General features: G+C 42.1%; 2 protein-coding genes across 11 annotated transcripts in view; one reads left to right on the plus strand and one right to left on the minus strand.

Annotated features, from left to right (window-relative positions):
* Window positions 1-99: 99 nt before the first annotated feature.
* Window positions 100-8003, minus strand: dnajc11a (DnaJ (Hsp40) homolog, subfamily C, member 11a). The gene is made up of 16 exons (XM_012820796.3): window positions 7865-8003; window positions 6530-6659; window positions 6290-6363; window positions 6013-6114; window positions 5616-5744; window positions 5249-5371; window positions 5060-5133; window positions 4322-4511; window positions 3853-3938; window positions 3625-3741; window positions 3158-3313; window positions 2648-2717; window positions 2378-2435; window positions 2096-2238; window positions 1654-1783; window positions 100-1434 (listed from the first exon to the last, which is right to left on the minus strand). The coding sequence occupies exons 1-16, from the start codon at window positions 7934-7936 to the stop codon at window positions 1409-1411; spliced, it is 1680 nt and encodes a 559-aa protein (XP_012676250.1). The 5' UTR covers window positions 7937-8003; the 3' UTR covers window positions 100-1408.
* Window positions 8004-9971: 1968 nt separating this feature from the next.
* The window catches only part of camta1a (calmodulin binding transcription activator 1a), a 368250-nt gene continuing 362149 nt past the window's right edge, over window positions 9972-16072 (plus strand). For 9 of the 10 annotated variants that reach the window (XM_031566626.2, XM_031566618.2, XM_031566619.2 and 6 more), the window contains exons 1-2: window positions 9972-10059; window positions 14533-14634. In XM_031566626.2, the coding sequence (XP_031422486.1) occupies window positions 10035-10059; window positions 14533-14634 (127 nt within the window). In that variant the 5' untranslated portion in view covers window positions 9972-10034. The remainder of the gene's footprint in view (window positions 10060-14532; window positions 14635-16072) is intronic. The other variant, XM_031566624.2, reaches the window with a different exon arrangement.

Raw genomic sequence — 16072 nt, forward strand, 5'->3', positions numbered from 1 at the left:
TCATTCAATACTTAGCTTTGTCTTATTTGAATATTAGACAAAAAGACTAGTGTGTTTACCGCTAATACACAACCTTTGAGTATTTTCCAAACAACTACATTCACAATATTGTAGATATTTATTTAATTTTACCACCCACCCCGTGTCTTTCTTTACAAATCACTTTGTGTAGGCACTCATACATCTTTAGTGTTCCCTGCCAGTTCTCAATAAAGAGATGACAAACCAATCAATACTTCAAGTAACTGACAGATCATTATTCCCTTAACCATGAGGCATCGGTGCAGTGAAAAGGAGGAAGAAGAAATAATCGTGTTTTTAACCATATGGCACCAGAGACACAAATTGACGTCAATTCCTGGCCACTTTATAGAGTACAAATGTGATTTAGTGATTTAAATGATGATAAAAGATGAATCAGAAGAGATTGCCTAATTAGGTTGAAAAACATTGCAAACAGCTTTAGAACCAAAGTCTCTTTCTGAAGTCTAATTTCTGTCCCCAAAAAGAAGGCAGTTACATTACTTTATGTAGGGAGTGAAGTTGCTGCAATCTTATTTCAGCGACAGTAAAGGTAACTCAACTTTACTATTCACAACTTCTAAGAATATGATGATTCACTTCAGCTTTGTGAGATCAATATAATTAGGCACATTCCAAAGAACATAATTGTTCTGAGCATGCCAACGTGTTCCATTACATGTTCTTGAATACAACATTCTACAACATTCATCTTTAAGCTAAGATGACACTAACCTATGAGCACTCCAAGTCCTTGTAACAATAAATGATAAAATAATACACAAGGACAAAATAATCATTAACAATTAACTATTTGTATTCCACAAGATGTTTCTCAAGCTCATTTATTTTGTGCCATTTAAAAAAATACTATTGTCATTATGCAAGACAAAGCTGACAGCTGGGCATGACTATCTTTTGTTTCCTGTGCAATTCACTGAATTGGCTGGGCAGCATGCTTCCCACATCTTCACATGGCAAGTATTCAGGAGTGACATCAAACTCTCACGAGAGTTAAATAGAGGCACTGGAGCTGCGTTCATCCTCCTTTCATACATAAGGTCATTACACTGGCCAAAACCTCTGTTGGATATGCTCTTTTAGGAGGGGACTGGGGTGTCAGAAAGTATAGAAATCAAATGGGAACCAAAAAAAGCCACCCTTCAGTATACATATATGAAAGGTTACAACCTTCCAGGGGATCTTCATTATAGTACTGCATCCAAAACAGGTCCATTTTCATACACATCTTTCCTGGAAAACCTTTTAAAACTGAACACCGTACAGATGGATGCACATATGTATGACTTCTAGGGCACAGCAGGTATCCAAGTCTCAAACAAGTCTGTCCTTCCAAAGTCATCTCCTCCTCCGCCCAGCAGAGGTCCTAGGTGTCATTGTCAACTCTGTGAGCTGTACGGAGACAAAAAGGAGACCATATCTCATGGGCAGTACTGATGACAGTTTGTTCTCATTTCAACTCAAGTAGATAGTCCAGTGAGCAGTTTTAAGACACTGTCCATTATGACTGCATGTTACAGTGTCACACAATGTGTGCATTCCAAAAAAAAACTGTGCTGAGTGTGTACTCGGCTCAGTCACATATACATTTGAATAAATGTCAGTCCTTACATTGTTTTGGTATCCTGAGAGGTTCTGTGTCGCCGGACAACACCTGGTGCATCACTCCTCGGAACTGATACAGCACCTTCAGGCCCTTCTCCTCACCCACGCAGGGGTCATAGAACCCAGGTAAACCAGCCTGTGGGGCCAACAGAGTTACATTTGAACAAAATAAAAACCCTAAACAACAGGCAGACACACAACTTGTCAATGCAGTACAGCGAGAGTCCGCCTAAATCAAAGGTACTTTAAACACTTTACTCCAAATCAACAACTCGGTCACAAACTACTGCATTACCTGTATGAATGAACAATTTGGTCGATATGACAACTCATTGTAAACAAACAGAAACATTTTAGCATTATGGCTATAGTTAGGATTTAACTCGTCAACCAATTCTGGAATGAGAATGACACGAGTAAAAATATATAATTGCTAGCTTTGTGTGACCTTTGAGGCTTCTGTGAGAATGAGCTTGGAGTCCTTCACCAAGCACTGCAGCGGGACAGTCACATCAATGACCCTTGCCCTTTCATGCTTCCTGCTGTTGTCCGTCACAAACTTGCCATACCAGGCATTTAGGATGATGAGACCTATATGAAAAAAAAAAAACAAGACAGACGCAATGCCAGTCAATAATGTCTGCAGAGCCAGTTCAGAAGATGGATCAGCTATGCAGTCATTGATCAGGACTTGCGCTGTTCCAAGATGTGTTATCCACTCTGCACTCACCCATTTTGGACTCCTCAGTTTCAATAATTCTGCGTACGCCCTCCTGCATCAGCAAAACCTTCAAAAACAGAAAGGGGGTATCAGAGTCAGGCTACTTGTGCATGCACAGCGACGAAAAGCACATTAATCTCTCTGACAAAGGCACTGATGAGAGGAAGATAGAAGGGAGTGCTTGGAGCCATTACCATTTCTACGTGCACTACAATAATCTCACAAAGTAAGTTGCAAGTTCTGTAATATGTTCAGATCGGCGGGGTATGGCAAACTCACAGCGGACTCGGCTTCCTGTTTCTTTTTGGCGATGTCTGTGGCTGAACTCTGCCGATGCTTCTCCAAATCCCTGCAAAGAGGTTAAAAAAAAAAAAATGCACGATGAGTCAACGGTCAAAGAAGTGTTTTAAGGAGGAGGTTACATCATGGCATGTCATGTCGTGTCATGTTGACATGAAGTGTGAGGCAGTCCATCAAAATAGAAGAGGAAGCTGTGCTCACTATGAATCACGGCAAAGTTACACAATTTTCTCAAAGTTTACTATAGTCACAACATCGCTGTATTTACAATGTTATTAACACATCACAGTGTTTTGGCAAGCAGAGATTAGAAGATGAAAACCTGTCAATGTAATATTGACAGCGAAAGCTTTTTTTAAATGGTTGCAATATTAATAACATAACTGTATTACACGATGATTACAAGATAAAAGCCTGCCATTATGACACTGGCAGTGAAAGAGTTGACTGAGTGAAGCCATGAGAGTAATCCAATAGAGAAGGGCTTACTGTTCTTTTTGGGCACGCAAATAAGGCCTGATAACAAGCCGCTGGATGGCAAGATAGAACACCAGAGGCCCAACAGTGGCATAGAAGATGGCACTCGGCATCAGCTGATCCGTGAGATGGATAGGAAAGAAGTATGTCTGGCTGGCTCGATTCAGTCTTTGAAGGGGAAAAGATAAGAAAGTGATGCACACTTATGAATATTTCAGGGAGCAGCGCAGGTAAGGACGGACAAGATGTTTTTATTTGCAATACCCCTGGGGTGAAAGAAAACACAAGCAGTAAACACAACCTGGTGAATCTTTATGGGTCTACAGTTAAGGTGATAAGGGTCTGCTTATCACGCTGGTGTCTCTGAGTCATCTGGTGTGTGTATTAGCAGACAGTATTTATATTTTTCCATTGCAAAGATGCCACACGGTGAAGGACAACAACAATGCCTGGCAGCATTCATCATCGGCGTCACTTACTTGATCTTTAGAGAGACACCCTGTGGCACTCCGACACTGACAGTCGCCCCCAGAACGCTGTGTCGACTGATCTTTGTCTCAGCACCATACTCTACTACAGTCCCAAAGAATCCTGACCTATAGGGAAAAGATAACATAACCCATGACTGCTGGCACAATAGATATAAAAAACACCGTGCTGGTGTTTGTGAAACTAGTCATTTGGTTGTCATGCTAGGATTTTCATACTTGACCGAGCCCTTAATCTTGGTCTGGTCCTCATTTTGGAACTTATACTGGTAACTCATCATGATGAAGGTATGAGGTATCCCCAGCTGTGAGCAGAAAAGACAAAATGATGAGATCTCTCTCTGACTCTCCAGATATGTAAACTAATCACAGAAACAGAAAGAGTAGGATAGGCTATTGCTAGCAAGTGATCTACAGTATATCTAACATGGTGGAGATACATAGACCAATTGGGATTTTGATGATGTATTTTGTTCAATATTCTATTATTTCATAGCCATTAAATACAGTATGGTGTGTTCATCACAGTGTCCATTACAATTTGCTTAGTAGGTATACTATGCTCGCAAAGTATGAAGTCGCAAACACATTTCTACAGTGCCTATCCATAGAATCCCCACGTCCGTGGCCATTAATCCTGGAGAGAATGCAGGTATGTGGCCCACTGACCCCGGCGGCCGAGCCTCACCTGCGCAGCGAGGGTGAAGTGGGAGCTCTTAGTGTCTCTGACGATGCTGGTGTTCATGGAGGACTGTGTGCCCCAGCGCCACTGCAGGTAGCCCATAGTGTTCTTGTCCAGGTGACGCGCAAGCATAGTAGTGACCCCCGGCCGAACACCACGGGACGAGAACTGCATCCCGCACTGAGCAGTCATGAAGCTGGGGTGGTACAAACACAAACACACACGGGATACTGTTAGTGAAACAAAGGGTAAAACTATCCACCCGCAACTTTAGTGTCATGAAGTCTTCTACTTACTTCTACACACTACTTAAAATGATTGCTTTAGAACAAGTGTTAGTATTCTAAATTAGATTACCTCTACCCTGTAAAAACAAATCAGTGCCGAGATTTAGTTCATTGTTGATGAATTATGATTTACATCACAAACTAAATTCATTATTTGGGAAATCAAACCTACATTTGAAGACTCACTGTTCATTGGCATGACATAACCTGACAGAAGGTCTAAGCGCCTCTAATAAATATACTATTAATATTACCATTTAAATATACCGGTGTGGTTTCCGTGCATGCTCTTCGTAGCTATTCAAAATGAACACAGTTGAAGGCAACAGGCAACTCCAAAGCTCCCAAATGTTCAGACATATCTTTGCAACCAGACACAACAGTTGTTTGACTGCTTCAAAAACTGAAAGTTTCTGATAATACATTGTTCATGAACTCAACACGTTACTTTGCTTACCAGCGGGTTGTCAAGTTGCGGAAGATTTTAAATCCAACGAGTGGCCCATGCGAATCTCCAGCTCCAAACTCCACCTGTCAGTTCCACAAATTCCAGCAGGAAGTCGTTTACACAAGAATTTCAGACTAGTGTGCAATTTTGCATTGGTGAGAATAATTGCTGTAATTTTTGAGTTGTCCGAGTCCTCACCTCTCCCCACCCTTTTGCAGATGTGACTTTGCGTAACGCAACGGTGATGTTTCCCCCTCCATTGCCATTGTGTGTGGAGAGAGAACCAGAGAGAATGGCGGTGTCTGCGGTGGTCAGCGGTGCCTGGCATAAAAGTAATTGATGTGATCAACCTTGGCCAAATCATCTGTTCAAACAATTCACTAAACATTCAAGCACCCCCCCTTAAATCCACATCAGACCCTGGGTACTCAAGCAAAATTAAGGTGCATTATATACAATTTATTGGCATTATTCATGGGTTGGCGATCAATTTTAATGGTGATACCCAACACAGGTTGTCAGAAAAGATGAGTGTACTTGACTCATACACTAGCTCAGTACTTGCCTCTATAGACTGAGATATGTGCATCTTGTTTATCTCCACATGAGGAAAGCCCCCGGCTGGGACATCTTCGTAATCCTCTTCATAGTGGTCAAAGAGGTCTGTGGCATCCACACCAACGCTGATTGTCCCCTGAAGAGTCCAGATATATACTGAGACTGTTAGCTCATCTATTTCATCAGAAAGTGCAGGGTGACATCAAACAGCCCTGTTACCCACAACAGCCAATAGTGGACTGCCTTTAGATGACTGGGATAATCCATGCCAAGATGGATTATTTCATCACAACATCAGTATGTCATCTGTGGCCTGGGCTTGAATCTCAGCAAGGTCCCCATTAGTTCCAGGATGGAGTTATGAGGTCTGGAGGAGGTGTTAAGCCATGCCAGAGAAAACAAACCTTAGGGTTGGTCCTCTGCTGCAGCCTCCGCTCGTCCCTCTCTCTCTGGAGACGTTCGAACTCCTCACGAATCTCACCCGGAGTTCTCCTTCTCTCCACCACCTGAACAAATCACACTGTCCATCACTGACCACTGACACTGTGCAAAACTGAGCCATAGGACAAGACCAAAGGGAACTCTCCTTTACTCTGACAACAACTCCTGTGATCATCAGCGATGAAATATAACTAATCTTGAGTGATGAAGAAATGAAATTTTGTGGAAAACTGTACTTACTTCCCATCCTTCGACCTCCAGACCTCTTTTGCCATAGATGTCATATATAGCTCTGGACTGTGCATCACTTAATACTAAAGAAAAAAAGGAACACAGACATCAAAATTCAGAAACTATTTTACTACCTCAGATGCAAGTACTAGACAACTTCACATATACAGTATATAATACTAATGTGATTATTTAGTAAAAACAGTCTTCAGCATCTTTCCTGTAATAGAAATGTCAGTGCCCTCTTACCTTCATAAGCTTGATGGACCAAATTAAAAAGTTGTTCTGCCTGCCTTTTCAGTTCAGGGTCTCTATGCTTATCGGGATGGTAGAGCATGCAAAGTCTCCGATATGCCGCTTTTAGCTCATCCTGAGTTGCCTGAAAACACATTAAGAGTTGCTTATAACTAAATGTATGCACATAAGTAAAAAGTCACCAAAAGAACTAAATAACACATTATTTCAAGAGTTTTACAAGCTAACCAATGTTGCATATTACTGCAGCTTAAAGGGAAACTCCGGGATTTTTGTTCACTTGGCCCTTTTATTGTCGGACAAAAGCGTTCGAAATCGGTCCAGAATTGAGTTACAACAGTATAACCAACAATCGCAAAATGGCTATACAATATATGCAATGGGGCATGCATCTGCGTGAAAGTAAACTGCTTTTTCCGCCACTGAGAGGCTCATAATGTAATTATAGGTGTCTGACTACATGGAAAGGATCCCTACAGAGATTGACCAGTGTCTCAATAACTGTAAAGAAACTGAACCTTAAACTACATAATCTGTAGAAAAGGTAATTTGATCTATAGCTGCCCAGGACACCATCTGAGTTGACATTAACCTAGTTCTTCCTGAAATATACCTAGCTACTTCACATCCTAAGCGGGACTTATTCGTGTGACCCTTGAACAGTTGTAAAAGTGTAGGTACATATATATTGATTCCAATCGAGTTTTCGTTAAACGCAAACCATAAGACTACATAATCAGATTTGGTGATAAACAAGCGACAAGTAGCGTGACAAGTAGCAAACGTAGCAATCAAGTAGCAAACGTGACTAGCTAGAATCTCTTCCTAAAGTAGCTTCACCAGTTTCAATATGGAGTGTTCCATTTAAATTTGTATAGATTTTGTAAATCAATTAATTTACTAAAACAGGATATAATAACTTAACCACAGCCAGTAAACTAATGAATGGCAGTTACCACCAGGTTATTATCTAACTTGAAGTGTTCCTGAAGGCGAACACATTGCATGGCTATCAAAGACTTCGTTACGGTATCTGGGCGTTGCGATAACGTAAACATGACAAGTAAAATGTAGTGCAGTAATCGCCATTATGTATCCTTCAACTGTCGTGTAACATAGCTGTAAATATGACAGCACTGCAACCACCGGGAGCAATGATAAGCAAGGGTCATTCAGTTAGCCATGGCTAAGCAGTCAAACGTTAGCGGCTAGGTGGGACACAGATGCCGCACGAGTTTAGGAACTGCCATGACTATTTAAAATAACAATTTATTGATGCTAACCAAACAATCCCTATTCAGCGGGCAAAGCTGTTCAAAGATGCATTACCTCTCTTCTGACATTAAGAAGAGAATAGTAGTCATCGTTGTCAATTTCATCGTCGTCCAAGGCCGCCGCCATGTTTACAACCTTTCATCCCCGCTCGCTAAAGCCCAAGCACCACCACACTGATCTCTGGCTTTGGCCAGGAAGTAGAATGCACAATATACTGTAGTGCCTCCGTATGGATCGGAGGTTACATTAACTGGATGTCTTTCTCACTTGCTCAACTTTGCTAGACACTTGCTCAAACAACGTAGACAAACTCAATTGAGTTTAAATAAGAAAGTATAAGTCCAACATTTTATCAGACATATAAGCATTTCTAGAATTTCGTAAATATGTCAACGGACTGAACAAAGATCGTTGCCCTTTCCTCCATCGGAACAATCTCACACACTGTGTAATGCATCTGCCCCACCATCGCGTTCCTCACTTTCCTCCCTCAAAAACAACAGGGAAATAGCTCAGTAAGCTAGTAGTTGTATGCCTGTTCGTCCAGCAATACATCTCTTCATGCGTGCACATCATGTGTTTATAAGAACGAGTGTCAGAAGTCAGCATAGGAGAAGCCTACTGAAATAGTCGTTGTCTTTAATTAAAATTGGACTAGGATAATAATTGATGCAGAATTCAAGACAGCAGACATCCTTCACTTGCTCTGAAGCAGAGCAAAGTTTATCCTTTCATAGCTAATTACATTTTATAAATTTGGGTTCATGGTTTGCAGTTTATGCTTGGCATGACTGAAAATAAAATACATGCTCACAGTATTTACAAACTAGGTCTATATTTAAGTCTACTTCTTGATGTTTAGGCGCTTCAACTATGCTACGGTGAAAGTCCTGGTGTGAGACTACATCCTCTGTCCAATGCGTGCTCACAGTATGGTGCCCCAGAAGACACGAAAGGTGATATGTTGTTACCTTGTGCGCACAAGGTAATTATGATGTGGAAACAAGTTATTATCTTGTGCGCACAAAACGTGTAAAAACACGTTAATTATCTTGTTCCCACAAGATTGTGTGCGCACAAGATAATAAGTTGTTTCCACAAGACCATAACTTGTGCGCACAAGATAAAAAAAATATCACCTTACGGGACTTTAGGGACTCCATACAGTCGCTTTAGGATTTCGCTTGCTTCATTCAAGGAGCTGTCTTTTCAGCACCACTTCCGCATGACAGCGCACGCAATATAGTTATGGCAACTGGACCAATTTGTAGCAAGAAAATCACGTGATCATGCTAATTGACAGCAGCTCTGTACTAGGGCTATAGAAAAATAGACCTAAGGATTAATGACAACACATTTGTCTTTGTTATCGATAGCCTAACCTGTAGGCCACGCGTTGAACAGGCATCCTTACGTCCTGCAGCTATATGTTGGTTAAGAGTTAACAGTTTTTGATGTAACTTTTGGAAGTAATGCCGAACTTCCTTAAAGTTAAAAAAAATAAAAACATGCTCTTTAACAATAAAATTAGCGGCCATGAAGTGTGTCCGGTTAGCTCAACCAACTGTGAGTTCATAGGTGACGTTTGCAACATTGCCTTTCCCCCGATACTTCTTGCACATTCGAAAACATTGGGAAAACTTGCTGTAATGCTACAGTTGTTACGCCTGATTAAGCTACAATGCTAATAGGCTATAGTAAGTTAACCACTTTGTTTCCGAAAATAACCTGTCCCATAGAAGCCTTGGATATGAAACTCTGAACAAGCTCGTGAACAACAACTCTCTTGGGCGAACGGGCATTTCTTTTGCAACGAAGTTTTCACAACGACCTGCCAGATGTAGCATTCCAGTCAACATCTTTGATGTAATTTCACGACCAAAGTTAATCATATTCAAATAAGACCCAAATCCCCTCACGTGACTATTTCCCTCACTACTCAAGTGTTACAGCTGATTAGCTTAACGCTTTTCTCTCCTTTCCTTGGGTTTATATTGTCTAATCAATGCTGTTCGGATATAGTTTTAAAAGCTGGATATTTTTTTATCGAACTTGTAAGCCATTTTAGTGTTTCATGGTCAGTCATTGCCTGACAACCAATAGTAAGAGTGCATTTATTGGACTTGCTGATGCTTCGCGAGTCCCTCCTCGTGCTGTCCTCACCGTGCACGCGCGTGGTACCCACGGTCGTGAAGAGGAGGAGGATGTGGCGCGCGGAGGGGAAATGGCTGCCGAAAACAAGCCGGAAGGTAAGAGAGAAATATCTGGATTATTTCAGTAGTGTGACAGCCATGTGCTTTCTAATATGTAAAAAACAGACGAGGGTGACATGTGGTCTGAGAGATGTAGACCTTTTCAAAGTGTTTTGCCTCAACATTTCATCAGCATATACTCGCTGTAACGCGGAGACGTTACCTAGCCAGTGATGGTAGCTAGCCCGCTGTGTGCATCATATAGCCTATTTAAAAACAATCGCTCCAAGCAAACAGCGTGGCTTAAATGGCTTACTGTGTTGTCCTATTGCTATTTGTTATTTCAGTTCGTTTAAGACGCGAGCAAACTAACACGCTAACTTACTGACAACATGGCACAGCCAACAACCAACTTCTCTTTTATTTATCAAGCTTCTTTCATAACCTAAAATATCTTCTGACGAGTTTGACATGTTGTCCGTGGCGAAAAAAAATCACTTTCTTCTGAATCCCAGCTAACCACTCAGTTTTGCCCTCTTGTGAAAATTTTGCTGGCTTGCAAATCTAACGCCTATGTCGTGCAGTCTATTTCAGTACACCCATTGATGTTGCTACTTCAACATACATCAGCCTCTATGATTTCTGGCATTTGTAATTTGCACCCTGTAACTTTAATCTATGTAAAAAAGTGATTATTTACAATGATTTATTCGCTATGCAAACTGCAGAAAAACAGGCTACGGGATTTCGACCGATGATCATTTTTTAATGAAAAGTTTGATATAATAACCGCTCGGCTTGACTTTAAACATTCTAGATGCGTTTCTGTTTCACGGCAGAGAGTAGGCGTCCTTATGTTGGTGAGACACAGAGTAGCCTAGCGTTTTGTGTTTGCAAGAGCCGTCACTTGGAATCATTTGCAAAACAAGCAACATTTAGTGCATCTGTGATAGACTTATTCTTAAAAGGGGGGGTTATTCTGCGTAGGCTGCTTAAATAATCGTAATGTAGCCTAACTGTCATTACATGCCAACAACCATGCAACTCAAGCATGATGAATTCCTTTGACAGCGATCAGGCATCGATAGCCTATACTACAGTGCGTTGCATGCAAATAAAGTAGTCAATCATAGGTCCGCTCTAATGAGCTGATCGGACTTAAAAACATGTACATGTGACGTAGCTATTAATAGACATTCAGCCGGAAGCAACGATAAATAATAGCTTGTTATCACTATTATCATCATCACTGTGTTTTGTTTGTTTTTCTATACTGTGTTTTTCGTTTAGCATCGGATTGCCGAGGGCGCGTAATTTGTTGACTTGATTAGGGTAGACGACTTGTACATTTTTAAAGGTTGCCGTGCAGACAACATATTGTACAATAATAATAAAAAAAAAAATAGTGGGGGTTTTCCTCACAGTTAAATAGCTAAATAAAGAACCGCACAAGAACTACACCACATATCTGTATATTCTAATTTTCTATCAAGATAACGCGTTCCTTTTATACCAGAAGGTGGAGACATTGAGTTATCAGATCTTTCAAATTCCAGACAAAATTCATAGGCTCAGTTTACTGGAATCCACAGAAGTGCCTACGGCACAAAGAATTAAACATACTTTAATGTTCAATAATTAACACATTACTGCTTTGAGGTGCCCGTTAGACTTATGGCAGCATAAGGAACATTTATATAGTGTGGTTACACTAAAAACAGGCCTTGTTAGAGAGACTAAGAGTTTAAATTTCAAAGCTGTCTTCACTACTTTCATGAAAATACACTAGATAAATAGCTCTGTACCTGAGACTCATGTTATGCATTAGAGTGAGAGCTCTTTGTGTGTGATTTTACAACTGTATGTGATAATAAGGTAGTTATTACGAAATGCAAGGCCAGAATACTCATAACACTTTAAGCTGGTTCAGTAGGTTGGAACATTTTGTGCCCTTCCGCCAGTAACACTCCACAGGGAGGTGGTATTGAGCTATGCAAGCTATGACCTAAGGTAAACAGTTTAATATCAGGAGTGTCTCCACTCTAAGCATTATAAAACGAGCAAGATGTCTACCACTGTTTTGAAAATACTGCTCAGTTGCCTGTTAAGCACACACACACACACACACACACACACACACACACACACACACACACACACACACACACACACACACACACACACACACACACAGACACACACAGACACAGACACACACACACACACACACACACACACACACTTACACAAAAACACCCACACAAACAAACTGGTGTGCTTTATCCATGCACGGTAATGCACGTCTCTCTCGGCCTTGTTCTTTTTTTTCTCTCGTTTGCCTTTTTAGAAACCCTGAGTTGAGACTCCCTTTGCAGAGCAGGTTGAGTTATTTTTGGCATTCTTGTGAGGTCAGTGTGTGTGTGTATGTGTGTGGAGGAGGAGCATGTGACGCTGTCTTCCACACGAACACAATGTCTTCTCCACACTTGAACCGCACATATTCTCAGGCACCCCTGAGTGTCCAGCTCACACTTTTAGTCGTGTGGATCTCTCCGGCCATTATTCATCCATGTCACTCAAGAGTGTCACCAGTGGAGGTTGACTACCAGAGGAGCATGGGATAGAATGGAATTGGCATACGGGGATGTTTTTTTTTGCTAATGTCTGACACCATTTTCCGGATTACATCATTAAAATGAGGGGAGTCTGTCCCCTTAACCTTTTTGTCCTTGAGGCATGTGAGTTTTCTCCAGGGCTTTGGTATTTGGCATGCATGCTTCTTCCCCTCAAGCGCAGAAGGGCAAACTATTTTTTTTTTTAGTAGCTGGAGGCTGATATGGAACCACAAGTTATCTTCGGCACCCCATCAGATTCCTCTCCCCCGTCCTAAATTGGCTTTTTCTCCCCATTTCTGAGTTCCCAGTGAGTCCAGACACTGTAGACCTCACAGTGTACATTCTCTGATGATGTCTTCACAGTAGCCCTGGAGGAACTGTAGTTCACAGTTGTAGTAACTTGCTGTTGCTGCCTTAGGCTCTTTCTTGTTTACTGCACAGATTTGTCTCTGAAAATAACAAGCAGCACCCGTATACATTTAGCTGGTTCCTCTAATTTAAGTTGACAGTAGGGTAAATGTTACTGGGGAATTAGGGTCGCTTTTCAATACCTAGCGTAGTGAGTGGGAAGGGAAAAAGCAGTCCTTAACCCAAAGCATTTATCTAGAATATGCCATTTGCAATAGATGGACAGACAATAAGAAAATGACCTTTCTCAGAGCAGGAGCCTGCTCTTGTTCCACTCTCCCGCTATCGCCTAGTTTTTGTGTGGGATCTGCCGTGAGATTTTCTCTCCGACTCTCTTAATTGAATTAGCGAGGCAGGGATAGATGAGTATGTCACCTCAGCCTGGAGAGCTGCGTCTGATATGGTTCCTCAGACTGTCTTTAGCGAGCCCCACCTGCCTCGCAAGGTCTTGCGCATCGATTCTCATTGATCCAGCTTACTAGAAATGTGGACACACACGCGCCCCAGAGTGAAAGTGTCGGCGAGACACACAGGCCTGAATGAGACACTAGAAAATGAAAAAAAGAGAGGGAGAGGGAAGGAAAAAAAAGAAAAAGAAAACAAAACGCAGAAAAAGCGAAATGTCTGTCTGGCACCATAAGACAAATCAATTCCAATAGATCTGGCCTCCTCCCCACATCATCACCTCCTCTGTCTTCATTGGGAATTTAGATCTATATCTGGGTGTTTTTTGCTTTTCTTTTCTTTTCTTTTCTTTTTTTCCTCTGAAGATCAGCAGTTGAAGATTGATCTGTCTTTCTGTTTTGTTACGTAGTCCGAGTGACAAGACTCGGTGGTAAAGATTAGACAAGACTTTTCTACTCTAGTGACTCATCACCACGCAGTGCATGCATGCCACCCGTCAACTGAGTTGGCCGTGTCGGAGTCGACTCAGATTCCAACTATTGTCAGTTGCCGTGTCCAACACCGGAACTCACGCGTATGCGCGCTTGTTGTATAATAAGGCTCTTTATTAACATGAGAGGGTTGCTCACGGCGACTCAAAGCATCATCCGTTTCCTTGTTTACTAAACAAATATGGTGGATTTCCTGCCCTGCAAGGAAGCACCTTTGACCAGAGTAATCCCTCTAAACGCACCCCTGAAAGCACCCGATAAAATGGGCACAGGACTTGTTAGGGTGGGTGTGAGAGTGGGGAGCAATTTGGGCATGCTTAAGTTGTGGGCTGAATTCTGGAGATTGCCATAACGGAGTTGGACACACACGCACACACACATTCACACACTCATACACACATGTGTATACACATGCATGTACACAATGGGAGGCAGACCTAGATTGCTACCAGGTTTTACCAAGCTCACCCTGCTAAACATTTAAACCGTTTATACCATTCAGATGCATGGGGAAAGACGTTGATAAAGTGCTGAGCTTGTTTGTGATACCGTTGACAGACATGCCGTTTTTCTTGGATTTTTCTCTACTCTGTTTTTTTTGCCTCCTGAAGGACTGAAGAAAATCCGTAATCCGGATCGAATGTACAGATCAGCTGTGTGCTATGCCGGCCATGCTCCTCCTAAGGGTGTCAATGCTGACACAGAGATGAACAGTAAGAGTTGGTTATTAATATTGCATCCGTGGCATTGCTCGAAGGGGCCACTGGCTTGGATGATCTATTATTCATTCATCGATTCATTTGTTTGCCTCCTTGATTTTCATTTGTTCCTCCCTCTCATCTGAGGCTTCCCTCTCTGGAGGCTCTCTCTCTCTCTCTCTCCCTGCCCCCCTCTCTTTCTCTCCCTGTCCCTCTCTCTCTCTCTCTCTCTCTCTCACAATTGAAGTGTCTGCTTGACAGGAAGCATGTGTGTCAATTTCCCAAGTGCTGCCTTTAACTGACTTGTGGTCGAGTAAAGGTTGAGGCCAGGCCATTCCGACCCAACTCAGACCTTGGCACCCAAAGCATCCGACGCTTGCCTTTCTTTCATATTTATCCTTTTCTCATTTAAGTTTGCCTTGATTTTCTCCCGCTCCTCGTCTCACTCATCCGTCAGACCCGACCGCAGTGCAATGATCTCAGTGTCGTAATATGCAGATATGATTAATGAAGTTACAGGCAACGTTTAATTTATGACTAGGAAGTGTGCATAATCTCACTCCTTCATTTGATTTCGTAATAGAAAAAAAAAAGCTATTTGTCGAAATTTACATCAGTTATGTTTATTAATTGATACTGCGTTGACGGCTGGTGCGGAATGTTGATAGCTGTGGAAGTGGAACTGTTTTCATGCCTAATAAGTGTCGGGAGCCTCACTTCTAACACTGGCGAAGACTTTGTTGATCTGGATAATTAAGTGCATTCATGTTTGTTGTAATTTTTGAGAGGGGAGTTAAATCAGCCACATCTCCTTGTTATGCGATCCACTCGTTATGCTGCTTCCATTGACTGCTCTTTGCTGCTTCAAAGCACATGTTTTTAATGAACATACTTTTGAGATGTAAAGTAAATGGCAGAGGCTGCTGGGTGGAGTTCCTCTTATGGCGACTGGATGCCGTGGAGCTTTGAGCTCGTGGGGGGAGGTGCTATGGCATCTTTTTATTTTTCAGTCGCTCTCTCTTTCTCACTCCATCTCTCTCACTCACGCAAGCACGCACGCAAACACACACACACACAGACACACACATGCACACACATACTCAGACACACGCACACCCAGACTCATAGGCACACACATACAAACACACAGACAGACTCAGACACAGACACACGTGCACACACACACACACACACACACACACACACACACACTCACACACATTACTGCATGATGTAAGTGGCTGCCGCTTCTGTGTCTGACGGGCCGGTGAATGTGCGCTGCCTGGAGGTTTTCGTATCACTAGGACACTAAAATGCAGCATGTCGAGGGGGAAGCAGGTAAACCACTCATGTGAATAATTGTGGCAGTAGTTATGATAAGGATAAAAGGCTTTAGTGGGGATCTGGCTGCGTGTCCTTTACTGTCTGGCTTTGAGTGAGTGAGTGTGTGTGT

Source organism: Clupea harengus, chromosome 4 (assembly GCF_900700415.2).
Source record: "Clupea harengus chromosome 4, Ch_v2.0.2, whole genome shotgun sequence".
NCBI lineage: Eukaryota > Metazoa > Chordata > Actinopteri > Clupeiformes > Clupeidae > Clupea > Clupea harengus.

Bases quoted from the DNA above. Each gene is read 5' to 3' on its own strand.
- dnajc11a (XM_012820796.3), bottom strand. From the start codon at position 7,936: ATGGCGGCGGCCTTGGACGACGATGAAATTGACAACGATGACTACTAT. The intron at 5,372-5,615 runs GCAAGTACTGAG...CTTTTATGCCAG, and splicing joins ACATATCTCAGTCTATAGAG to GCACCGCTGACCACCGCAGA. The intron at 1,435-1,653 runs GTAAGGACTGAC...GTCTCCGTACAG, and splicing joins TCTCAGGATACCAAAACAAT to CTCACAGAGTTGACAATGAC.